At 54.5% G+C, this 26,234-nt stretch overlaps 1 protein-coding gene across 2 annotated transcripts; it reads right to left on the bottom strand.

Annotated features, from left to right (window-relative positions):
• Positions 1-497: 497 nt before the first annotated feature.
• CACNG8 (calcium voltage-gated channel auxiliary subunit gamma 8) lies at positions 498-23,121 on the bottom strand. Of its 2 annotated transcripts, none has more exons than XM_043900123.1 (5): positions 22,984-23,121; positions 19,821-20,313; positions 10,199-10,282; positions 8,947-9,087; positions 498-6,816 (listed from the first exon to the last, which is right to left on the bottom strand). In XM_043900123.1, exons 2-5 carry the CDS (start codon positions 20,005-20,007, stop codon positions 6,056-6,058), a joined length of 1,173 nt encoding a protein of 390 aa, XP_043756058.1. In that variant the 5' UTR covers positions 20,008-20,313; positions 22,984-23,121; the 3' UTR covers positions 498-6,055. The 2 variants fall into 2 exon arrangements, with proteins under 2 accessions (XP_043756058.1, XP_043756059.1); XM_043900124.1 differs by lacking the exon at positions 22,984-23,121 and adding an exon at positions 20,469-20,534.
• Between the last annotated feature and the right edge of the window lie 3,113 nt (positions 23,122-26,234).

Here is a 26,234-nt window from a genome sequence, read left to right as displayed (position 1 = left end):
GCCCGCGGAGGAGGGGCTGGGGGCGGGGTCTCGACCCCAGAGGAGCCCGGAGGGACGTCTGCTTCCTTCAGGGGCGCAGGCGGGAGCTGAGGGTCCGATCTCCTGGGGTGTGTGTGTGTGTGGCGGGGGGGTGGTGTTGGAGGGCGGGAACGGGCGGGGAACCCGGGCCGAGCGCGCCCGCCTGGAAACTCGACTGTTGGGTCTGAGGGAGGAGAAAGCTGCGGCCAGGGTTCTCGGGTCCCTGAAAGAGAAGAAACCTGGGGACTTTGACTCCTGAGGCTGAGAGAAGGGGCCAGGGCTCTGGACCCCCGGGTCTGAGGGAGGAGGGGCTGGGGGTCTGCACTCTGGTTCTGACGGAGGAGGGGCCGGGGGCCCAAATCCCTTGCATGTTGAAGGAAGCACAGCGCCCCACGCTGGGGGCCTCGGCTCCCCAGGAGGGAGAAAGGGCAGGCCTCAGGCAGAAGCTGGTGCCCCGGGCACGGGATCCAGAGCCGCAGTCCTCTTCACCGAGTTTATTAGACGGGGCACCCCTGGGGGACCGTCCATGCAGTTCCGGCTCCCCCGGGGACAGGACGAGACATCCGTGTGGAGTGGCAGCGGGGCCTGATCATCACCCCACTCCCCGCCTCAGCCCCTCGGGGACCGCCCGGTGGGACCCACCTCTCCCCAGCTCCTTCGCCCCTGGCTGGCCGCTCCCGCCGGCCCCGTGCACCCTCACCCTGTCTGTCCACCCTGTGCCACTTCTGTTGGGGCACGCATCGCCCTGGGATGTGATTCCGATTGTGGGCATGTGTCCGAGCCTTCCGCAAGGCTCCAGTGCCAGAGGAACCATCTCACCATCCTCAGCACTGCCCAGCCCAAACTGCGCCCACGGGAAGCCTTAGGAAGTGTGCATGGGTGATCTGAATGAATGAATGAGCAGATGGAAGGGTGAAGGGAGATGGTGACACACAACATCCAATCCCAAGCTAGGGAAGCCCCCCACCCCCCAATTTCAGAGCACACCTCCCCCTGCATCTGATGGATCGCACTGCCTGTTTGTGGATCTGAGCTCCCAGCACTGAGATTGTGCGGCCTGGTGCCTGGAAGGCCTCAGGGACTATTTCTTAAATGAATGAGTGAAGCTTGTTCTTTCCTTCACCTCGCGGGTATTCCCAGGCCTTGGCAGGACCCAGAGGGGAACCCGAGAAGATGCCCGGTGCTGGCGGCAATGTGAGATGGGAGCTGGGCTGGGTGACACCGACCAGTGTCTCCATTCTGAGAAATCGGACACCCTCCTGCAGCACCTCTGCCCTGCCTCTGTGCTCCCCTCCTGCCCCGGTCTCCCCATGGCTCTCAGTCTCGCCTGTGGCCATGGCTCCGTCCTTTCAGCATGCATTTGTCTTTCTCCTGTCTCTCGGACGCAGCCCTTCCTACTTCTTTCACAGAAAGGGTGTGAGCTTTCTTGGGCCGGAAAGCTCTTGACAGTTTCATGCCAAAAGGATGACCTCACCTTCCCTCCACCTCCCCTCTGTGACTCTCTTCCTTCCCCTCACTCAAGCAGGACTCCAGTCCCCCTCACTGCATGGCGATGGCCACGTGTCATCGCGGTCAAAGTCATGTTATCTAACCCATGCTCCATGAATCCTCTCCTGATTCTCAGTAGCATTTGGCTGGTTGCCAGCTTCACAGTCTCTGCCTACTTCATGGTCACTCTTTGCCCCTTTACCTACATCCTCCTTCCTCCCGCCCCCACAGAGATGCCTCCCCCACCCCGAGTCCCTGGCCAGGGTCCTTTCTGTGTCCTCCACACTCATCTCCTAGGTCACCTCATCCAGTCCTGGGGCTTTAAACATGCTGTCTCCTCTCTGCTGACATTTCCAAAACTTAGATTTCCAACCACAACTTCTCCCCCAAGCTTCAGTCTCAAATGTCCAACTGGCTATCTGATACCTAGGCTTGGATGTCTCATAGGCATCTCAGATTGTCTCGTCCCAAGGAGGCTGCTTGGCTCCTCCTGCATAATCCCTTCTCCCCCATGACCCCCTTCCAGGCAGCACAGAACAGCACCACCCAAGCTTCACAGATCCAGTTAAAAGCGTTCCCTTTTCTCTCTCTCTTTGGTTCTTCTTTCCCTCCTCTGTTACACCCAGTTTGCAGCCACCACCATAGACCCTGCCTCCACAATCCCACGCCCTGTTCCTCCACATTAGTCGAGGCCAGCAGCAGCCCCAGCTGGAAAAGGACGACACCCTCTTAACTCCTTCCTTCCACCTTCACTCCTAAATCTCTTCTCAGCACAGCAATGTGGGTCTGTTACTTCGTTCTTAAATAAAAATAGGGGCTGTCATTCTTATGCTCATCCCACTGAATTTAGAGTAAAATTCAGATTTCCTCCCAGAGCTACAAGCCCCCACACGACGGGCCCCCAGACTATGCTTCGGGACCTCAGCCTAATTTGCTCACCCTTCTTCCTCTGCCCTCCATGGTGTCTTCTTGAAAATGGGTGGCTTTCTCAGGGCTCTGCGTCACTGCTTGGCCAGAATGTTTGGTGAGTGCCTTTCCTTCTCACAACCCTTGTTACCTCTGCAGTGGGTTCTTCCTGAGGTTCCTCATCTGAAGACACCATGTCCTGCTTCACTTTTTTTTTTTTTTAGACACATCTTGTGGCTTGTGGGATGTCAGTTCTCTCACCAGGGATTGAGCCCCGGCCACGGCGCTGAAAGCTTGGAATCCTAACCACTGGACCACCAGGGAATTCTCTTTCCTTTTTTCCTTTTCATTTTAGAAACACTTCTCTGTAACTGAGATTCCTTATTGTTTCTTGTGTGTCTCTCCTGTGAGTTCCAGGACAGTAAAAACCCTGGCCATCTGTTCCCTTGAACATTCGCTGCACCTAGACTGGCCTAGAAGAGGTGAGCACTCAATAATGATTTCTTGAATACCAAAACAAATCAAAGAAATGGATCGTCCCTATACCCTAAGCGTGCTTCTGAATCCCCACCTTTCTTTCTGGGCACATCCCCCTGCATCTTTCTCCCTCCATCTCTCTGTGTATGTGTATATGTTTGCTTCTCTGAGACTTCTCTGACCTGACTTGGGCATCGTTGTGCCAGCCCCTCCCCTGCCCCTTTTCCTCTCCTTTCTGGATCACTGTCTGGTGTCTTTTTTTCCTCTGTCCCTGTAACTCACTCAGTTTGGGCCTCTGTTGCCCTGATCTCCCCCACCCCCGCCATCCCTCTGCCTTCTGCTCATGCTCCACCTCTGTCTTGCTGTATGTTTGGCTTTTGGACACTAGAATCCAATACCCCCTAGCCAGCTCTGCTTCCCTTCTCCTCCCGTTTGTGTCTTTTAATGCCACGTCTTCCAGTCCTCTCCATTTATCATCACTACAGTAAGTGCCCCTCTGTCCTGCGAGTTGTATTCCTTTCCCCACATTTCCCAGAATCTCTTTCCAACACTGCCCTCATGGAATTCTTCCATGGTCCCCTCCCACCGGTCTTTCCTGTCCACCACAGGGACCCCAGAGGGAAATTCCTAACACCCAGTTGTGGTCCCATCCCTCATCTGTTCTACGGCTTTCTGCTGCTCCATGTTATCAAGAGAGAAGCTGGTGGAGCCTGGCACCGTTGCCAACCACTTCCCCCTCATCTGTGTTCACGTCTTTCTTCCCACCAGGCTGGGAGCGCCTGGAGGGCAAGGCAGGCTCTGAATCCTCCCTGCTCCCCCTAGTATCACTGAACAGAGAACCTGCCACACAGGGGGTCTTGGGAAATACTTGCTGAGCAAATGAAGAGAAACGCAGTGAGTGCGGTCCCTTCTGTGTCCTCAATGACCTTCAAATCCATCCTCCCACCTTCTCTACCCACCTAGCCCTTTCCCAGCCCAACTGCCATCCTGTCTCATCTATTTCACAGCATCAACATCCTATCCACTCCTTTCCCACGTCCCAGGTGGTTCCTTCTGACACTCACGTCTCATCCTGCTTTTCACCTGCTCCAAACTCTCCTGTGTTTCCCATCACCCTCAGAATAAAGTCCAAACCCACCAGCCTGGAACCCTAGTGCATTTAGACTCTAGCTTCTAGCTGCTTCTCTGGTCTTTCCGCCCACACCTACCCTGACCTTTTGCACCCCAAAAGGAGGAGTCCTGACCCCAGTACATCATGCTCTTTCAATTCCCCCCCACCCTACTTGAGTTATTCTTCTGCCTTGAAAGCCTTCCTCACTCATCCTGTGGAAACCCAGGCTGGGCCTGAGGTTCTCCAGGAAGTTTCCCTGAGGACTGCCCACTCCTGGCACTTGGGCACTCTTTCTCTTCTTCTCTGGTCAGGGTGCCCATCCTGGTCCCTGTTACTGCACCAAAAATCACCCTGCTTGGAGTCTTGTTTTTGACTCCTCCTTGGGAGCAGCTCTGGGGATCCTGATTCTAGCACACTCCCTGGTCCAGAAATGTCAAGGAGTGAATGAATGGCTGAATTAATAAATGAGTGAAACATGAATCTCTAAGTCCTAGTGTTTCTCCTGCCCATAAAGCACCAGGCCTGTGCTTCAGTCTTGTGTAATCATCTGCCCCCTCCCACCAGTGTGAGTGTGAAGGGTCAGTGCCTGTGTTTGATGCTTGTTTCCACGCGTCTCTGCCTCTCACTCTCACCTCTGAGTTTCCGCCTCCCATCGCTCATGTTATGATCCCGTTTAAAGCTACTCCATGGTTCCCCGCTGCCCTTGGGTTAAAATTTAAACTCTTCCCTGGAGAAGAAAATGGCAACCCACTCCAGTATTCTTGCCTGGAGAATCCCATGGACAGAGGGGCCTGGCAAGCTATGCAGTCCATGAAGTCGCAAGAGTTGGACACAACCTAGTGACTAAACCACCACCAATCTTTGCCAGTTTTGGCCACATGAGAAAAAATTCATTTTCTAAGATTCTTTTTCCATAAATATTCTAAAATGAAATTTTAAATATTAAAAAAAGAAATCTAAACCCGACCTAACCTACAAGTCCCTGGGCAGTCTGGCCCTGTCTACATCTCCAGTCTCACCTTGTTCCACCTCCATCTGGCTCAGTACATACATGTTAGCCTTTTCTGGAAGCTCCTCCTGCCCCAGGGCCTTTGCATGTGTTGTTCTCTGGCTAGGACACTTCCCTCCAGCTTCACCTGACTGGCTTCTTGTCATCCTTTCAGTGTTACCTGGGATATCCTTTCCTTTTAAACTGGGTTAGCCTCACTGCTGGAGGATTTTGTAGCACTTCGGGTTTCTCTTTTGCCCCAACTGTAACTTACTGTTGTGTATGCAGTTCTTTGATTAGTGTCTGTCTCATGCACAAGATATAAACTCTGTGAAGACATTGGGGAAGTCTGACTTCCTCCCTTCTGTAGACTCAGCATTCAGCACAATGTTTGGAACTGAAGTACTCAAATAAACAGCTGGTAGTGAATGACCGAGTCTGTCTCCGGGCCTGTTTGTTTCCTCCCCAGCCACCATCCTGGTACATGGCAGGTGTTTTTGAAACCCTTGTGGAATGATGAACGAAGAAGTGAATGAATGCCCATGCCCATCCCACCGCACTGTGCCTCTCTGCATCCCTCTGGTCTTTCTGTCTCTTTATATAGAGCATATATATATATAGTTTGTAGGTATAACTCTATATTCTTGTGTTATGGGCCCCTCTCCAGGAGTTGGGCTGGGCTGGGAGTCCCTCCCTCCGCCCCGCCCCCACATGCACACAGCAAAACATTAAAAAGAAAACGTCTCAAAACTGCAAAAAACACCAAAGCCCTCCCCCCTCCCCCCCAATCCCACAAAAAAATAAAACACAATGCTCGCTCCCAACGGCCCCCTCCCTTCCCTTCCCTTCCCCCTCCCTCAGGGTCCCTGATTCAGAGGGTGGGGGGATGTTCCCCCACACCCAGGTGGGCGGGGGTAGGGCGGGGAGGGGGCGCGGGGGAAGGCCGAGCAGTCTCCAGCGCGCTCACGGGGAAGGAGGGGGGCGCCCCCGACCCCCGGCAGCCTCGTTGCACGCGCGCCCGCGCACGCGCCCCGGACACGCCCCCCTCCGCGCCCCCAGGCGCGCCCCTACACGGGCGTGGTTTTCCTGTTGAGCGTGTTGGTGTTGGAGGCGCCGGCCTCCTTGGCTAGGGTCCCTGGGGCGGGCGCGGCGGGGGCGGGCGGGGCGGGCGCTGGCGCGGCGGGCGGCCCGGTGACTGTGACCGTGACTCCGCCACCCGCCTCCTTGGGGAAGGCGTTGTGCAGCGTGAGGAAGCCGGGCGCCCCCGCGCGGTCCCGCTCCGCTCCCGCCCCGCCGCCGCCGCCGCCCCCCGCGCCCCCCGCGCCCGCGGCCGCCCCGCCGTACGCCCCGCCGCCGGCACCGGCGCTCGCCAGCCCCGCGGCCACGCTGCCCTTGGACGGGTCGCGGCTGAGCGTGTACATGGAGATGTCCGTGGAGGCGAAGCCCGGGCCCCCGGCGCCGCCGGGAGACGCGTCCCGCGACGGCGACGGCTCGCTGGAGCGGGAGCTAGAGCGGGAGCGGCGGCGGTAGCGGAAGCGGTAACTGGGCAGACGGAGGATGGCCGAGGGGCCGCTCCCGCCACTGCCGCCCGCGCCCCCGCCGGCCTTGAGTAGGTCCGAGCGAGACTGGCAGTGCGCCTCGCGGCTGCGCTCGATGTAGATGTTGACGGCCAGCACGCCGATCACCTCGGCCAGGATGAACGACAGCCCGCCGAAGTAGAAGGACCAGCCGTACGAGTAGTGGTTCTTCTTCTCCTCGTCCCGCTTCGGGCCTGGCTCGCCCGCGTTGGCCGAGATGTACACGATCACCCCGATGATGTTGCTCAGGCCTGGGCGGGGACGGTCAGACGGGAGCCTCGAGGCCGTCCCTGGCCCTGCCCCCTCCCCCAACCCCCAAATCTAGGCTCTGCCCTGATGGTCTAGGCTCCGCCCTGCTTTGGCCTAAGTCGCACCCACAATGTTCTAGGCCCTGCCCCCGGCCTAAGCTCCACCCACGATGGCTTAGGCCCCACCCCCTGGCCTAAGCTCCACCCCTGATGATCTAGGCCCCGTCCAGCTCTGGCCTAAGCTTTACCCACGATGGTCTAGGCCCCGCTCCAGAGGGGCCCTACTCTGCCCTGACTTGTCCAGGCCCCGCCCCCTGGCCTAAGCTCCACCCACGAAGGTCTAGGCCCCGCTCCAGATAGGCCCTACCCTGCCTGACTTGTCCAGACCCCGCCCCCTGGCCTAAGCTGCACCCCTGATGGTCTAGTCGTCACCCCACTCTGGTCTAAGCTCCACCCACTATGATCTAGATCCCACCCCAAATGGTCCATATACCATACTGGGCAATTAGGTCCCGCCCCGTGTTGATCTATGCTCGCCCTGACATGGTCCAAGCCCTTCCCAGATGATCTAAATTCCTCCCCAGCTGGCTCAGGCCCCACTTTGCTGCTGCTACTGCCGCTGCTAAATCGCTTCAGTCGTGTCCGACTCTGTGCGACCCCATAGACGGCAGCCCGCCAGGCTCCTCTGTCCCTGGGATTCTCCAGGCAAGAACACTGGAGTGGGTTGCCATTTCCTTCTCCAATGCATGAAAGTGAAAAGTGAAAGTGAAGTCGCTCAGTCGTGTCCGACTCTTCACGACCCCATGGACTGCAGCCCACCAGGCTCCTCCGTCCATGGGATTTTCCAGGCAAGAGTACTGGAGTGGGCTGCCATTGCCTTCTCCCAGGCCCCACCTTAAACGGCCCCAAATCCTGCTTCGGATGGCCCACCATCCCTGCCTAATTCAGGTCCTAGTCTGTTGTTCTAAAGCTCACTCTAGGTGTTCTAAACGCTGCCCTGGTTGGTCCAGGGCCCACCCTAGATGGTTCAGGCTCACCCTTAGTGGTCCAGATCCCTCCAGGAAGACCCAAGCCCTGCCCTAGACAGGCTTAACTCCTGCCCAGATGGTCCAGGCCCTTCCCTGGCTGGCCTAAACTCTGCCCTTGATAAGATGACCCAGGCCCTATGCTGATTGGTCTAACTCCCCCCTAACTTTATAAATCTTGGCCTCACCCTTGGCTCGTTTTAAGTCTGTTAATGGTAATCCCGTTGACTCTCTAGACCCCGACTCTGGTTGATCTGAACTCTTTCACGATTATCATCTATTCTAGGCCTTCCTCTTGGTAGCCTTATTAGAGCAGGAAAGAGGGGGACACAACTTAGGAACTAGACAATCTTCTAGTCTAAGCCCCACCTCCAGCTTGCCAAGTCCCGCCCCCTGAGGATCGCGGCCAGACTCTACCCTAGGCCCAGTTTGTAGTTAGCCCTGACTTTCAAATCCTCCAAGCCACACCCCTGCAGGTCACATCCTTCTCTGAAAGCACCCCTTGCTATTTACGTTGAACCCTCCTCCTCTTCAGGATTCCACCGCTTTGAGAAGACTCTTAAGCTCCGGAATTGCCCAGTACGACTCACGTCGAATAGGAGGGGGGTCTTGCCCCTTTAAGAAGCCCTGCCTCACTACCGAGTTGGCCTGAAACGTTCTCAGGACCGGCCATTTCTTGGATACACCGAAGACCACAAGGTCCGGCCCCCTAGATCAGGCTCCTCCCCATCTGCGTTCAAATCACTTTTTCTCCCTCTCCCGAGGGTCCTCCTGATCCTCTAGACCTCAGTTCAGCCTCAAGCCCCCACCTCTCCCAGGCTCCTCCCCTTCCATCTCCTGGACCGCCGGTTTTGGAATCTGAACTCCTGGAATCCAGGATTACGCGGTAGACACCTGTCTGAGCTGGGCTCATTCCCCGAGAAGACGGCGGGAAGGCTACACCTCCCTCGCCCAGCGGGTGACGGTGGAGCTTGGGATAGAGCCTAGGAAGGCTCCGGGCCCCAGGGAGAGCCCCGGCAGGGTGGCTTTGCAGGCGCGCGCGCGCGCAAACACACACACACACAGGTGCGCGCGCGCAGGTGGGCCGCCCCCTCCCTCTGCCTCTCACCTGCTGCCACGAACAGAATCCCTGCTCCCAGGATGATGTTCCTCTTGGACTTGTAGACGCGGGAGGCCGCCACGCACACGCCCCCGAGCAGCAGCAGGATGGCGCTGAGGATGGGGAAGATGCTGGAGGCCCGGACGACCCCTGGGGAGAGACAGGAGAGGGGTGGGGGGTGGGGTGGGGGAACCAGGGCGTCAGTCACGGCCGCCTGCGCCCCTGGCGCCCCGCGCCTCCTGTGTGCCTTGTCCCCCCGCTGGTTCTCCCATTCCTCCCCTCTGCCCGCGTTCTGGTTCTTCTTATTGTCTCACTTTCTCTCCTCTTTAAGATTTCTCTCTTTCGCGATCTGATGCCCCCCCCCCCCTTTTTCTTCGTCCTTTTCTTTCTTCCTTTGTCGTTCTGCTGGCATATTTTTCCTGCCCTCTAATTTTTCTAACCGCTCTCCCTCTCTTCCACCCCACCCACCCCGCCTCTGAACGCCTCTATTTCCCTTGTGAACCATCTCCCTCTCTTTTTCCTTCTCGCACGCGCGCTCCCTTCCTCTCTTTTGCGCCTTTCCCCCTTTCTCCAGATCCTTCTTTCTATCGCATCTCTAAATCCCGCTCTGCCCCCCACTCCCCGTCCGCCTGCCTTCACCTGTCTCTCCGGGTCCCTCTTCTCTCTTCCCCTGCCCCCTCCATCGCTCCCTGCCTCTTCTCGCCTCCCTTTTCTGCCTGGCTTCATCCGTAGCTCTGGGTCTCTCTACTCTTTCTCCCTTTCTCCTCTCTCTCTCCCTCTCTCTGCAGTCCTTTTCACTCTCCCCCAAACCCCAAGCAACCGGATTCTGCGATTTCTGAGCCCGGCTGAGGCCGCAGCCAATCACAACTCGGGGTTTGCCGCTACCAATCGCACCGCGGGCTTCCCCAGCCAGCTCCCGGGAGTGGCCAGACCGCGCCGCAGATTGCCTCTAGGGCCCAGGGTGCGGTTGGCCAATCCCGGCCTGGAGAGGGACAACCAGTCACTGCCCGGAGTACCCAGGCCGGCATGGCAGCCAATCAGCTCCGGGGATCCCCCCTCTGCCCGGCCCCGAGGTGAGAGGAGGGGGCGGGAGAGGGCCCACTGAGCCAATCTGAGGCCAGAGGATCTCGCTATCTTGACTTGGACTGGCTGACAAGCTCATCTCCGCGCGTCGATCTAAGCGCGGGAGCACAGACCCCTCTCCCCTCCCACGTGCCCGAGCCCAGCAGTCCCCCCAGCTCCGCCCCAGGCCCCCACGTACGGAGCAGATACTCCGCGCTGTCATGGTCGTAATCCGTGTCCTCCGGGAAGTGGTTGATCTTCACGCAGACTCCTCTTTTCAACCCTGGAGGGGAATGGGGGGTGATGGTGGTGGGCACTTAACAGTTGGGGAACCGTGGGTGAGAAAAGACACCCCTCCCCTTTCCTCAAACCCCTTCTCTTTCTGGGCTGATGGGGAGACAGGAAGTACCGGCTCCTGGGCGTGTCTGCGCACCTGGGACAAACTTTCAAACTCTCTGGTCTCAGTTTGCCAACCAGGTTTAAAAAAAAAAAAAAGGAAAAAGGAAAACATCCAACACTCACTAAAAGGCCATAAGGACCTTTGCCCTGTAACCTGGACGGGGACAGTCTCTCCGACCTCTGTTTCCCCCTCTGTAAGAAAGAAGGTGTTGGTTTCAGCAATGTCAAGCCACTCTTCAACTCAAAACCCGTTGAAAACGCACAGGAAAACGGAGAGACGACAGAGGGCCAAGAGGACTCCATTTCCCACGAGGCCCTATGAAGCCTGAGTCCCCGTGGAGGAGAGAGCAGCCCCAGTGGATCACTGGGGTGGTCGTCTCTTCAATCCTGTTTGGGGAGTATGGTGCCCCCTCTTTTGGCAAAAGCCCAGCACCTGCAGTCCTCTGGGAAGAGATGGAGCGGTTGGAACAAGCCGGGGCAAGCTAGGGGTGCGGTATGCCTGCAAGCTAGGGGTGCGGTATGCCTGCAAGCTAGGGGTGCGGTATGCCTGCAAGCTAGGGGTGCGGTATGCCTGCAAGCTAGGGGTGTGGTATGCCTCCAGGGGTTCTGCCATCACAGCCCCCTCCTCCCTCCCAGAACACGCATCCTTACATAGCTGGAGACTGGCATATAAATCAGTAATAGAAACACTTTGTTTCCTCAATTCTCCAGGCACCTTCCCATTTCCAGGCCTCTGCCCAGGGCTTTGGGAACTCTGTTCACATTCTTCTTGGAGAAGAACTTAACCCTTGCAAGAGAACAGTGCCCGGGGCACCTGCTTGCTTGAGGAAGTTTTCCCTCACACAGACCCCTCCCACCCATTCTGGCGGGTAGCCACTCTTTTTTCATTTTTATTTTTTAGCATATATTGGGTTGCTTTATGAGCTGCTTCTTCAGCACTCTGAGAGTTCCTGAACGGGGAGGGCATGGGGTCTGATTCTTTCGTGTGTCTCTAGCATTGCCTGGCACCAAAGGAGACGTCGAGAAATGAGTGTTGAAAGAATTAGATTATAAACCATAAGGATAGCAGAAGGGGAGGTTCAAGGCAGAAGATGACAGGGAAAGAAATGTAGGTAAAGGAAAGGATTGGAAAGGAGGACTACAAGGCAGTGAATAATTCCACTAAGCACTAACATTTGTTAACTGCTTCTGAGGTAGATTAACTCATCCAGAGCTCCCAGGAGACCCATGAAATAGATAATGGTATTGGTGTCGTGCAGTGGCCGAACGTTAAGAACTGGAGTCGCGCTGTTTGATAATGAAGCCTGAATCCATCATGTCCTTACACCACATCCTCATTGGCCTTACTTGGACCAGTTTGCTTCGGTTCCTTTTCCTATAACATGGGGGATACTAGGATGCACCTCCCAGATTGTTACAAGGGTTGAATCCAAGTACAGAGACTTAACACTTTGCTGGGAACACAATTGAGTGTTCCGTTGATACCACGTCATACACCTGTTGTCCAGATGAGGAAATAGAGGCATACAAAGGGTTCATTGATTCACAGCTGATGGGTGGTGTAAGCAGAATTCAAACACACAGCAGTTTGCTGCCACTGGAATCTAAGCCTGTAGGTGTCCCAACACCAAGAACAATGCCTAGAGAATTGGAAATGCTTGATGTTTGTATATAAGAATGATTGAATGGGCAAGAAGCACATGAAAAGATGGTCCGTATCACTAATCATTAGGGAAATGTAAGTGAAAACAACAATGAAATACTATCTCATAGATATGAGATGCCATCCCATTCAGATGGCTACTATACACAAACAATACAAAACAAAATAACCAGTGTTGGTGAGGATGGGGAGAAATTGGAACCTGTCTGCACTGTTGATGGGAAAGTAAACTGGTTCGGTCACTATGGACAATAGGATGGAGGTTCCTCAAAAAATTAAAAACAAAATTACTATGAAAGTGAAAATGAAATCACTCAGTCTTTTTGACCCTGTGGTCTTTAGCCCTCCAGGCCCCTCTGTCCATGGGATTTTCCAGGCAAGAATACTGGAGTGGATTGCCATTTTCTTCTCCAGGGGATCTTTCCAACCCAGGGATCGAACTCAGGTCTCCCACATTTTGGGCAGACTCTTTACCCTCTGAGCCACCAGGGAATCCGATAATTCTGTTTTAGGTTTTGGTTTATCTGGCCAGGAGGCATGTGGAATCTTAGCTGCAATCCCACCTCTGGGTATATAGGAAAAGAATTGTGAGCAACGTCTCTAAGAAATATACAAATATATCCATTTTTGTAGCAGCATTATTCACAACAGCCAAAAGCAACCTAAGTGTCCATCAACACATGAGCCAATAAACAGTGTGGCATATAGATAGAACGGAATATTATCCAGCCTTTTAAAAACAACGGAATTCTGACACATGCCACAACCTGGATGAACCTTGAAGACATGCAAAGTGTAATAAGTCAGTCACACAAATACAAACACTGTGTGATTCCACTCATATGAGGTGTCTAAAGCAGTCAAATTCATAGAGACAGAAGGAATGATGGTTGCCAGGGGCTGGGAGTGGGGAAGAATGGGTAGAGTTTCAATTCTGCACAATGAAGTGTTTTGGAGCCTGGTACACAATGTAAATATACTTAACACTGCTGAACTGTGCTTTTAAAATGGGTTAAGATGATATATTTTATGCTATGTGCATTTTACTACACTTAAAAAAAAAGCAGTTGAATGAATGAATGAAGATACATCTTAGGGGAGCAAATGCTTACCCAACAGCACATCCACTGTGGTGTGGTAGGTGGGTTCAAGTTCTCTCTTTCTTGAGTGGGATCATAGTACTTTTCTCAAAACATGAATGATAATTCAATGAGATTGAGCATGGAAAGTAGACGGCATGCAGACTCTCTCCACAGACTAGTCATGCTGGAAGTAATAATAACTAGTACTTTGTTGTTATTTAATCACTAAGTCATGTCTGACTCTTTGCGACCCCATGGACTGTACCCACCAGGCTCCTCTGTCCCAGGGACTTCCCAGGCAAGAATACTGGAGTGGGTTTCCATTCCCTTCTCCAGGGGATATTCCTGACCCAGGGATGGAACCTGTGTCTCCTGCATTACAGGTGGATTCTTAAACCACTGAATCACCTGGGAAGTCCACTTAACTAGAATAAAACTTACTGATGGCTAACCACACACCAAACACCACTCCAAACATTTGACAGGTGTTAACACTCTCAGAAGAGGATTGGATGGCATCACTGATTCAACAGACTTGAACTTGGGCAAACTCTGAGAGATGGTGAGAGATGGGGAGGCCTGGCATGCTGCAGTCCATTGGGTCATAAAGGTTCATACACAGCTTGGCGACTGAACAATACCCTCAGCATGGATGACCAACCCTAGGGATACTAGGAACCGAGGCTTAAAGCTGAACAAGTTGCTTAATCCCATGTAGATGTTAAATCATGAGGAGGACAGATTGGACCTCAGAGGTGAGCTTTTTGTTTGTTTGGGCTGCACTGTGCAGCTTGTGGGATCTTAGTTCCCGGACCAGGGATTGAACCCGTGTTGGAAGCATGGAGTCCTAACCACTGCACTGCCAGGGAATTCCCAGAAGCGAGCATCTTTAGGGAAGTAGAGCACAGTGGTCATGGTAGCCACAAGCTTGGGCTTTGAAAGTGTATTCTCTGGCTCCGCATACCAGGACAGTCACTTCCAAGCTGTGTGGCTTTGGGGTTTTGAATATCTCTGAGCTTCAGCTTCCTGGCTTGGAAAATGAGGATGGTGATATGACCAGATAAGGTTTGATAAGTGTTCACTCCGTGTATGTGTGGGGCTTCCCACGTGGCGCCACGGTTAAAGAACTGCCTGCCAATGCAGGAGACGTAAGAGATGCAGGTTCGATCCCTGAGTCGGGAAGATTCCTCTGGAGGAGGGCAAGGCAGCTCACTGCAGTATCCTTGCCTGGAGAATCCCATGAAAAGAGGAGCCTGGCGGGCTACAGTTGACCAGGTCGCAGAGTCGGACACACTAAAGCGACTTAGCATGCACATGCTGTGAAACAGGAGAGTTAAAGAGCAGACACCTGGGGGTTATGCGGCTTGCCTCTGCGTATTATCCAACCGCCTGGGCTGGGAGCTCTGCATGCGCAGGGATGGTGGTGATGCAAACCGGCGCATCCCAGAGGGCCCGCAGAGCACAGACCCGGGCAGGCTGGGGGTGAAGGCGTGCGCACCGTGGCGAGGACCCGTGAGGACGTGCTCACTGCCCCTCGCCTGTTGGGTGGCCCTGTAGCTGACTCACTTCCCCTTTCTGGCCATCAGCTTCCTGCTCTGACAAACTCTCGTGATAATAATACCTTCCCTCCTGGAGCAATTGGGAGGATTCAATGAGATAATAAGGCCTGCAAAGTGCTGAGCACGGGGGCTTTAAATAGGCTGCTAGAGTAAATTGGGCTGTAGGTCCAAACTCTGGGCGCTGAGATTCCTTCCTGAGAAGGGGGCTAGACCCATCTGAATGCCCCCAGCCCCGGAAGGTTGGTTCTGAAAGGTGGCAGTTGAAGTGTGAGCCTAAAATATGCATCAGATTTCAGATTTATTATGAAGAAAAAAGTATCATATTTCATTAATATTTGTTATATTGCTCACATACTAAAATAACATTTTGGCTATGCTTGGTTAAATAAAATCAATTACTAACCTTTATATTAATATATTATATTGTAAAATTGCATTTATTAAATTAGATTCATTGAACCTTCCCTTTGTACTTGTTTTAACGTCACTTATTGTTGTTGTTTAATCACTCACTCAGTCGTGGCCGACTTTTTGCGACCCCGTGGACTGTAGGCCTCCAGGATCCTCTGTCTGTGGGCTTCTCCAGGCAAGAATACTAGAGTGTGTTGCCATTTCCTTCTCTAGAGGATTTTCCCAACCCAGGGACTGAACCCATGTCTCCTACATTGGCAGGCAGATTCTTTACCTCTGGACCACTAGGGAAGCCCTTTAATGTCGCTAGTAGAAAGCTACAGTCCATGGGGTGGCAAAGAGTCAGACAGGACTGAGCGAGTCAGCAAAGCACACAGCACAGAAACGTTTAAGGTACAGAGGCAGCTTGTGTGACGTTTCTGTTGGGCAGTGCTTGTTGAGGGATGGGACTTCTGCATTATCAAGGAGGGGAGATTCAGAGATGGGTCACCCAAATTCCTAATAATAAGAACAGAATAGAAGCTACACTGTCTAGCCTTTACGCTGGGTCTACTGGCCTCCTGAGTGCTTTACATGTAATAACTCATGGGGTTCCCTCCATAGCCCTGTAGGTTAGGAGTTATAATAACGCCCATTTCACCGATGGTGAAAAGCACAGAGACGTTGAACATGTGGCTTAAGGTCACATTTCCGTGCCTGGCAGGCAGGAAGTAACCCAATGAGTTCTGTTCCAGAGTCCGGGTCTCCATCACCACTTCCTACTGCATTTCTCAGAGACACTTTGAAGGAGACAGGATGAGCCCCAAGAATTCCCCTGGGGACACAGCACCTTCAGGGAACCGCAGCCCCGGGGGGCCAGTTTCCACAATCCCGGATCCCTGGATAGGATGGAGGCTGGTGGATGTGCTGACTTAGGAAACAAACCAGATCCAGACTCCAGTGCGGACTCGATGGCCTGTTAGCTGTGTGACCTCGGGAAAGTTGATTCCCTTCTCTGAGCCTTAAGCTTTCATTTTTGGAGATGGGGGTAACACAGTGCACAGGGTTACTGTGAGAATCCAGTGACACACGAATGGTGATTAAGTAACAATAAAGCCGACCTGCCTTGAACCCATCCTTAAGTCATTTCCCTTGTCTCTGGGGACCCCACCTAGCCCGTTATTTCCCCCCAACCTCTGTGGTCTCTCCTTTCTTAGCTCACTTTGCTGGCTCTTCTCATCTGTCTGACTGTCTTTGAATACTGGACTAGCTCAGTCGCTGGCCCTTCAACTAATTTGTGTGTTTGTTTCTGTCTCTGCTCATCCATCCTCATGCCATGACCCTCCGCGCCCCCCCCCCCCAGCCCAGACGTCCCCCTGAACTCTGGCCTCATACATCTTATCACTAATGTCTTAGATCAGGGGGTTAGCAAAATACGGCCCAACGGCCAAACCCAGCGAAGAGTAGGTTTTACTTATTTAAAAAAAAAAATGATTGAAAAACTGTCAAGGAAGACTCTCTCGTGGTATGAGAAAATGATATAAAATTCAAATGTCAGTGCCCGCAAAGGAAGTTTAATTGGAACCCAGCCACGCTCATCCACTCACGCATTGTCTCTGGTTGTTTTTAGGAGTAGCGGCGACAGAGATCACACGCCCCACAAAGCCTACAAGATTGACGGTGCGATGTTTTGTGGGTCCTCTCCCATGCAGACTTCTATCTTAGACATTATCACCAGCAGGCACCCTCAATTTAACATTTCCCAAACTGAGCTCGTGATAGCCCTCCCTACGATAAATTAGGGCTTCCCTGGCGGCTCAGGCGGTAAAGAATCTGCCTACCAATGTGGGAGACACAGGTTCGAACCCTGGGTCCTGAAGATCCCCTGGAGAAGGGAATGACTACCCACTCCAGCATTATTGCCTGGAGAATCCCGTGGACAGAGGAGCCTGGCGGGCTACAGACCATGGGGTCATAAAGAGTTGGGCACGACTGAGCCACTAAACAACTGAGAGAAAGTAAGACAAATACATAAAATACCAGCTGTTCCAGCTGATAAATACCCCCCGCCTCCACCCCGACCACATTCTCCGGGGCTCAGGACACAGACTTCGAGCAGTGACTCTCACTAGAGGCAATTTTATTCTCAGTCTAGAAACAGTTGGTGGTTTTGGTGGCCACGCTGATGCAGGCTTCTGGTCTTTGGAGGTAGAGCCCAGAAATACGGCTGAACCTCCTACAACACAGAGGACCTTCCTTCCATCACCGCCCCCCACCACCACCGGCCACTGCAACGCGGAATTATCCAACCCCCAAAAGGTCAACGAGGCTGAGGCTGGAAAACCCTGCTCTCAAGACATCCAGACTCCTTTCTCTCGTATCCTGCCACTGCCCCCATCAGCAGTTCCTGCCTGCCCACTGTAGCTGCAGAAGGTGCTCTCAATTCCACCCCGGATAAGCCTCCTCCTGTCTTCCCCTTTCCCTCCTGCCTCCCTCTCAGAGACACAGCACAGCGATCCCCTTAACCTTTCAGCCAGCTCCTGTCACTCCTCTGCTCAGGAGCCGGCGATGGGAAAAGCAGATCACATCCCAGGACCTGAAAGTTCATGCACCTTGCCGGCACCTCCTACGACGTTCCTCCCGCACCAGCTCTGCCCTGGCTGGGTGGGCCTCCCCTCGGTCAGACAGGAGGCACATTCCCATTGACGAGCCACGTTTCTACAGCCTGAAGCCTTTCCCTCCAGAAGCCACGTGGCTCCATCTCTGGGTCCATTCAGCCCACCCCTCGGATGTCACCGGCTCAGCCTCCTTTATCTCCAGTTTCTGCAGCTTCACACTCTTGCCCCTAACACTTCCCATCCCCTCCTTTGCTCTTTTTCTTCCTTAGCACTCAGCTCCATCTAACACCCTAGATGTTGTATTTACTCATCTCTCTTATCATCTGTCTCCCCTTCTAGAATATAAGACACATAAAAACAGGGATCTCGGTGGTTGCTGTTTCTCCTTGCACTGAAGCTTTAGCTCCAGTATCAAGAACGGTGCCTGGCACATAGTAGAAACTCAATAAACAGTGTTTTTGAAGGAGGGGATGAAGACATGGAAATACTATGATTCCCAGTACATCGTCCTGGGGGTTCCAAGAGGCAACTCCCCACACACGGCTCTGTGCCTGATGCCCGGTCAGACCAGGGAATGAAGATGAAGTCAGATTCCCACACGAGGAAGAGAGTAACACCATGGGAAAATTGGATGGGTATGAGGCAATAGGGAGCACAGATGACTGGGGAAAAGGAGACCCACACGCATGGTCTGAAGAAGCAGCAGCAACTCGGATCTGGCTGACCAGGGCTGCTGGACAATGCCAGCCCCATGTTACCAGGTCTTCCACTAGTTCAAAAGAAGCTGGAAATCAGATCTCAGTGTGCAGTCTCCCTATTTTTAAATGTTGGCAACCAATTCTGATTGTGGTTTCGGTTTTAAACGCTCTGCACGCCAGACAAAGCATATCTGTAAATCCCATCCTTCAGAGTTCTCTTGGCTCTGCCCCCAGCCACAGCTGGGTGACCTTGGGCGAGTGACTTAACCTCTCTGAACCTCAGTTTCCTCATCTCCAACTGGAGGATGGTATCCCGCCCCTGCCAGGGGATTAAATAAGATAATAACATTCCTGGCTTATTGAGACTGTCAAGCAAAACAGAGGAGGAAACGTTGGGGAAAAGAGAAGGAATAAGAAAAAAAAGAAGTGATGGATTGTGATCTCTGGGGCCCAGTAGGGCAAAATTGGGGATCGGCTGGTTCCTTCAGACCAGGGCTGGTGAGGCTGGGGGAGATGAGCAGATAGTGGCCCCATGGGGAGGGGGGACCAATGCACAAGAGGACTGGGACTCAGGTGTCCTGCTCCCCAGCCCAGCACCTCCATGCCATTGGAAAGAAATGGCAAAGCTGAGAGTGGGATGGAGGGGTTGCTAAGAGGAAGAGGGCTGGCCCCGTGGGGAAGTCGGGGGAGATGGGAGGCAGGGGGAACTGGCTGGGAGGGAGGCTGCAAGAGGGAGACAGCAGGACCAGGGAAAGAGCGCAGATGGAGACTGCAAGAGGCAGTGGCCTCCGCAGCAAGAAGCGGCCAAAGGGAGGCTGAGTGGACGGAAGGGGAAGCAGAGCCTGGGAAAGGGTCTGGAAGGACAAGGACCAGGGGCGGAGGCGGGGAGAGAAAGCCAGGACAAGACTCCCGGAAGACAAGCCCCCAAAAGCAAAGAGGAGGGGACCATGAGTTCCGGTCTGATGGGGCTAGGGGACGAACAGCCCACATGGGGCCAGAGGGTCAAAGGGGCTGAGGAAGGCGCTGGAAACGGGGTCATCGGAGGTCGGGGGTGGGGGGGCTCAGAGCCAGGACTCGGGGAGGGACGATGCCATGGGCAAGGAGGAGCAGCCTGGAGATCAGGGGTGAGTGGGCAGGAGGGCGGAAGGCAGAGGATGCCAGCGTTGGGGTCCAGGCTGAGGGTGTCCCCTGGTAGAGGGAGGCCGGACCCCCGGAGGGGTGGGAGGGAGAGAGGAGGGGGCTCTTTCTCCGCGAAGGGAGGGGAGAGGATAAGGACCAAGGGGCGCTGCTGAGTGATGGAGAGGCGAGCTGGGGAGGGGATTCAGGAGAGGGTCAGGACCCAGAGAAGCGTGAGAAGGGTGGAGGCCGCGGGAGACCCGGGAGATCCCCGGGGCGGGGACGCGGGGCCCTACCTTCCAGGCAGCAGATCCTCCAGAGGCCCGAGTGCGTGAGGCCGCCGGGGTCCTTCTTCTCCGCGGCGCCGCCGCCCCCGCGCTGGGGGGGCCCGTCGTCGCCGCCGGCGCCCGCCGTGAGGTTGGTGGTGTTGCAGATGAAGGCGCGCGTGTAGAGCCAGTAGTCCGTGCTGATGGCGATGGTCATGAGACCGAAGGCCGCGAAGGCGCCCACCGTCGTCAGCAGCACCTGCACTCCCTTCTCGCACCAGAGGCCCCGCTCCTCGTTCCAGCGCTTCAGCGACTCCAGCTTGACCAGGGGCAGCCGGGGGGCCGCGGGCCACCACCGGGGCAGCGGGGGCGGGGCCGTGCCGGCGGCTGGGGGGGTCACAGCGCAGGCAGAAGTGGGGGGCCCCCCGGGGGCGGAGGGCCGGGGAGAGGGGGGTGGCTGGGGAGGGGGCCGGCGAGGAGGAGGCTGCAGGCCGGGACGGGGTCAGAGGGCCGCCATGGTCGCCTGCGGGTAGAGGGCAGGGGTAAGGCGAGAGAAGGATTAGACAGGCCGGCTCGCCTGGATACCTGGATACCGTTCCTGCACCCCTCCCCACGCTGAAAAAAAAAAAATACCCCTACTGTTTCCTAGGTTGAAGAAACGCCTTCCATGATGCTTACCTCTGCCTCCCTCGCTCTGAAAAACATTTCCCTGTGTCCAAGAAAGTCTTCCCACTAACCTCTTTCTGAGAAGAAGCCACCCCCCATCCCTGCATCCCTGCCAGTGGGTAGGACACTTTTCCAGGCCCCCCCTGACTCCGCCCCCTGGCCTCACTGCCCCTGCCAACACACACAGGGAAACCGTCCCTCACTCCCAGCCCCCAGAGCCTCCTCCTCCCAAGGAACCCCTGTCCTGCTCCTCATTTCTTACAAAATGTTCTCGTAACGTTCTCCCCCTTCCCTATCTTCCCCTGCAAGGCCCACCTCTTCACCTACCACGGCCTATACTTAGGAAAAAGAAATCTCCCAATCTCTCTGTAGCTGGAGAAAAAAAAAAAAAAAAAGCCAAGAACACGACAGAACCTAAATCTTCCCAACTAATCCTCACTGTTTGCACAACTCAGAAAAACACAGCTACCACCACCTCACCTCCACAGTCTTCTCTGTATGGGAATCTCCCCTACCCCCACCCCACTCCCAGCCCCAGGACCCAGTCTCTGGACCAGGGTTCTCAACCTTGATGGCACCTTGAAACCACCAGAGGACCTTGAAAGACACTGCTGCTTGAGAAACTCTGATTTCACCGGTCTGGGGTGTATGTAGCCCTGAGCATCTAGGTTTTTAGAAGCTCCCCAGGGGATTCTTTTAAACAATCCAACAGTGTTGGACTCTCTGGTTTAGAAGAATGGCCCGCATCTCCAAGACATCCCCTCTAACTGCCCCCACCTGACGCCTTGGACCACGCTTCCATCCCCTACCGTGTCTTGGACTCAAGGAAAACTCCCCCACTCTCTTGTTTCCTTATGGGAGTCTTCCGAAACGGATTCAACTTAGACAAACTCATCATAGCCATCGCTTTCTCCTCCATTAAGAAAAATTTCCTCCGTGAGTTGCATGGCATTTTCTACTCACAGGAATCCCTTTCTCCAGACCCCAAACTCCTCTCCATTCAGAAATCTGCCAAGCTCGGACCTGTGAACTCTCAGCGGTGGAAGGAAATCCCTCCGCCCCTGCCGAGCATCCCCCCACCCTATTCCCCTGCCCCCCCTCACCAGCTCCCCACTGCCCCCATGCCCCGTCTGTCACCCACGAGGATAAGCCCCCTCCATCGACTCCAGATCTCCCCAGCTCACTTTGACCCCCCACTCTCTCTTGAACTTACAAGAACCTCCTCCCCCCACCTCTAGCCCGACTTTCACATCATGAAGAATCAATCCCATAAACTCCTGCCATCCTGCTCCACTCACTCTGGCTCCCAACATCTCTTCTGCTCAAGAGAATCCCCTTCATGGCTCTTCACCAGCCCCCCCCCAAATCCCCTTCTTGGGAACACCCCCAGACCTCCCCCTACTCTTTCACCGGTGCAGCAACATCCGTTGTACATTAATTTTTCTTCCAAATTTAAAAAGCTCCCCTCCACAGATAGTGTCCCTCAGAAAAATCTGATCCCCAAGATTACAACTCTTTCAAGCAGGAATAATTTCCCACTCAGCACCCCCCAAGTGTCCGTTCACTTTCCTCTCCCGCAGCACCCCACCACCATGCCCCCCCCCAGCCCTGCTTCTTCCATCCCATTCCAGGCATGCATCCCTTACCTGCTCCCACCACTCACTTTCCCACACTTCTTCCCCCAAACCCCCTATTCCAGTTAAGAACCTGGAAACCTTAGGGGAGGGGGTGGAAAAAAACCAACCCCATACTGGGTCCCATATCAGGGTGACCTTGGCCTCTTCCGCCCCCATCAGCTGGCCCTCACTGGGTCTGCTCCAAGGAGGGGTGTTGGAAAGGTTGTCTATGGGGGGTGTCTCCATGGCAACTGGGCCTAGTGCCCCACACGTGTGTTCTCTCCTCCCCTCCACTCCTGCCTGCCCACGCACGGCCCCTGGCCCAGCCCGATTCATCAGTGCCCTGGACGCTGACATCCTCAGACCACCTCCCCACTACTTCTCCTCACTTCTGGACCCTTCCCCTCTCTCCTCTCCAGAAAGATGCTGAGTTTACCCTCCTGTCCGTCTCTCGGCCTCTTCTCTCCGCGTCTGTGCCCCTCACCACAGGCAGCATCACCTCCACTGTCCTAGCAAATTCCTGCCTCCACCTGGGGTGAGGCTGTGACCCCGGGGTGTACCCCTGCCCCTGCGGGGCCCCCTAAAGCCCCCATCCCCAGGATAAGGAAAGGATGGAAAGAGAAGGCCACTGAGCGAAATTCTCCATCAAATCAAGATCGGAAGATCTTTCCATTTTGTCGATTTGGGGGGCAATTTGCTTGGTTTTAGGGGTTCTTCCTTTAGTCCCCCTGTCCGCGGCAGCAAAGGAGGGAGCAGGGGACCCCCCAATTCGAAAGCTCCGGTATATGAGAGGGGTCATCTTCCCCTCTCCCTCGGAAGGGGACCAGCTCCTTTCTCCAGAATTGGGGGGGTCACAGAGCCTTCCTTCTACACATCCACCCACCTCCGATTAATAAAAAGATCTGTCTCACCTCTGTTAACGATAGGTCAACTCTCCGATGCACTGGGGAGGGGACGCTGAGCCCTCTTGTCGGCAACCCCCCCAGAACAGCCCTTGGGGCTCCCAATTCTCACTGCTCCCCCTCCCCCAGCAGCGAGGGACCCAGGCGTCCGACCTGGTCGGGGGCGGTGATGAGGAGGTGGACAGGGGGGAATGGGGGTGTTGAGCTGGGAGGGGAAGCTGGGGGGCAGCTCTGAGCTCGGGCCCCCGAGGGAGAGGGGGTCGGGATGGGGAAAAAAAAAAAGGTGAGGAGACAATTTGGTTCTCGTGTCGCCGGGTAAAGTGCGGAGCTGGAGGACGAGAGAGGGAAGGAGGAGGGAGGGGGGAGGGGAGCCGCCGAGGATGGGGGAGCCACGGAGAGGAGATGGAGGGGGGGAGGGAAGTGATGGGGGGGCAGGGTCTGCGTGGCAGGGGGAAGCTGGGGAAGAAGAGAGAGACCCAGAGAGGGAGGCAGAGAGACGGAGCCAGGAGAAGCGGAAAGAGAGAGACCCGGAGTCGGGGAAACAGAAATGGGGGAGGGAGAAAATTGGGGGAGGCAGCGGCTGGTAGCAGAAGGAAGTTGGAGCGGGAGACACACACACACAGAGCGAAATACTCAGAGAGAGAAGGGGACAGAGGCAGAGACGGAAAGCGAGAAAGCCAGAGACGGGGGAGAGATGGGGGTGGGGAAAGATTTTGGCGAGGGAGAGGATGGGGGGTCAGGATCTGGGTAGCAGGAGGAAAGAAGAGACAGAGAGAGTCATCCAGAGAGGGGGAGGAGAGACAGATGGGGGGAGACAGACAGAGAGAGACTGAGAGCATGGGGGAGAGAGAGGGGGAGAGGAGGGGAGAGATGAGGCAGGGAGAGAAATTGGGGCTGGGGGCAACGGTCCCAATAGAGAGAAGAACGCTAGAGACAGAGAGGAGAGAGAGAACGCGAAAGAAATTTAGGCAGGCGGGAGCTGAGTGGCAGAAAGTGCCTGGAGACAGAAAGGCAGGTGCAGAGGGGAAGAGAGAGACCCAGAGAGGGAGACAGATGGGGACAGACTGGGGCTGGGGGAGCGAGAGATCCAGAGAACGAGAGACAGAGGTAGAGACGGCAGAGGCATCCAAAAGAAGCCGGAGGAAAATAGAGGGGCCAGGCTCCGGCCAACGGAGCAGGTCAGAGAGAAAGGATCCCCCTGCCCCCGCCCCCGCCCGCGGCCCCAGCCTCCGCTCCCTACCCCCATCCCCATTTCAAAGCCACCACCCCACCCCCACTAGCCTCCATCTCTCCACAGCATCGCTTGCCGCCGCCACCGCCTCTTCCTGTCGTCATAGCAACAGGATCCAGGCGCCCAGCCAAGGCTGGCAGCAGCGGCCGGAAATGAGGGGAGGGCCTTTTAAAAAGGACCCCAGGAGCTCTCCCCTTTCCCCAAATCCAAGGAAAAGCTCCACCTCCCCGAGTCTCCCCACCATTCACCCCCCACCAAGTGGCAAGGGTAAAGAGCCATTGAAAATAAAATTATATTCAATTTGCCAGGATAGGAAGCCTTTTGAGTTTCACCAATATTTTTTTTTTCTTCTTACCCCCTACCCACCCCTAGTTCAAAGAGTTAGATTCGTCCCAAGATAGGGATGGGAGTGAGGAGAAAAGTAGGATGTATGAAGCTTGAGTGGAAATAAGTTTTAAAGAAGTCTGTCTGGGGTTGGGTTGGAGTGCTATGTAACAGTTTTGAGATGTGTGGATTTGCAAGTTCTAGAACTAGCCAGTGGGTAGAAGGTGGGGCAACTCCAGGTAGAAAATCTGAGATGAGAGTCAGAAAGTTTGGTTTGGGGATTCAAACCTCAGAGCTGCCTGTAGCCACTGTGTGACCTTGGGCAAGACGCTTCCTCTCTTCTAGACTCAGTTATAATGGGAGCAAAAACTCGCCTGCAATTACACAGGAACACCAGTGAGAAAAGGTCTCTATGGGCTGCTCTAGGCAAGCAGTGTTTCAAGACTGTGTGTTCAGGAAAATGGAACCAAAAGCTAAAAGATCTTGTTTGTAGATATTTTGATGATGTCTCATTCTGACTGGTGTGAGGTGATACCTCATTGTAGTTTTGATCTGCCTGTCTCTAAAAATTAGTAAAGTTGAGCGTTTTTTCATGTGCCTCTTGAATGTCTTCTTTGGAGAAATGTCAATTTAGATGGGAGCAAGGAGATCCAACCAGTCCATTCTAAAGGAGATCAGTCCTGGGTGTTCATTGGAAGAACTGATGCTGAAGCTGAAACTCCAATACTTTGGCCACCTGATGCGAAGAGCTGACTCATTGGAAAAGACCCTGATGCTGGGAAAGATTGAGGACAGGAGGAGAAGGGGACGATAGAGGATGAGATGGTTGGATGGCATCACCGACTTGATGGACATGGGTTTGGGTGAACTCCAGGAGTTGGTGATGGACAGGGAGGCCTGGCGTGCTGCGGTTCATGGGGGTCACAAAGAGTCGGACACGGACACCACTGAGCGACTGAACTGAACTGAAGTTCCAAAAGGGAGGGGATATATGTGTACATATAGCTGAGTCACTTTTTTGTACTGCAGAAATTAACACAACACTGAAAAGCAACAATACCCCAATTAAGAAAACCAAACAAAACCTCAGAAACTAAAAGCTGCCCTAGCCACAGACTTGGGCTAGCGAGTTTGCATACTGTCCCATGGAATCCTTGCTGAGTCCTTGCAACATGGGCGCGGATGTTCCCATATCGAAGATAAACAAACCGAGGCTTGGAGATGTGCAGTGATTTTCCCACGATCACCCAGGAAATACAAAGTCAGGTCTGGAGATGAAGCAGCCTCTTTGCAGGGAGTTGCTGTGACTGGTCAGCAAAAGGTGATGAACTTCAGAGCCGCTTACCCATTCCTGTGTCTCTTCCTGGGTCAGCTCCTCCCTGCCGTGGGGTGTGGGGGCACTGGCAGAAGACAGAGAAACCCTGTGCTCCCCACACATCCGACTACCTCCCCCCAGCAGCATCTCAGATGTCCACTGGAATTTCACAGGTAAGTTTACTGAATCCTCACCGTGACCCACAGGAGAAAGGGGTATTAGAGAGGCATTCTGACATCCTTGATTTAGAAGCGAAGAAACACCAGCCTCCAGGGAAGGGGCCTGGAATTCACCCATTTGAGAAACATTTGTTCAGCCTCAGTTCTTTCGTCAGGAAGGAGGAGAGAGATGTGGACAGTAATGGTAACAGATATGAATGGACTGCTGAAG

Source organism: Cervus elaphus, chromosome 4, assembly GCF_910594005.1.
Source record: "Cervus elaphus chromosome 4, mCerEla1.1, whole genome shotgun sequence".
Taxonomy (NCBI): domain Eukaryota; kingdom Metazoa; phylum Chordata; class Mammalia; order Artiodactyla; family Cervidae; genus Cervus; species Cervus elaphus.
This window is presented reverse-complemented; position numbering and strand designations above follow the sequence as displayed.

What these genes read in the sequence shown, in the direction of transcription:
- CACNG8 (XM_043900123.1), bottom strand. Translation starts at nt 20,007, where the DNA reads ATGACCATCGCCATCAGCACGGACTACTGGCTCTACACGCGCGCCTTC. An exon ending in GAGGATCTGCTGCCTGGAAG is followed by an intron (nt 10,283 to 19,820) that starts GTAGGGCCCCGC and finishes ATTCCCCTCCAG; the next exon opens with GGTTGAAAAGAGGAGTCTGC. An exon ending in CAGCGCGGAGTATCTGCTCC is followed by an intron (nt 9,088 to 10,198) that starts GTACGTGGGGGC and finishes GTCTCTCCCCAG; the next exon opens with GGGTCGTCCGGGCCTCCAGC.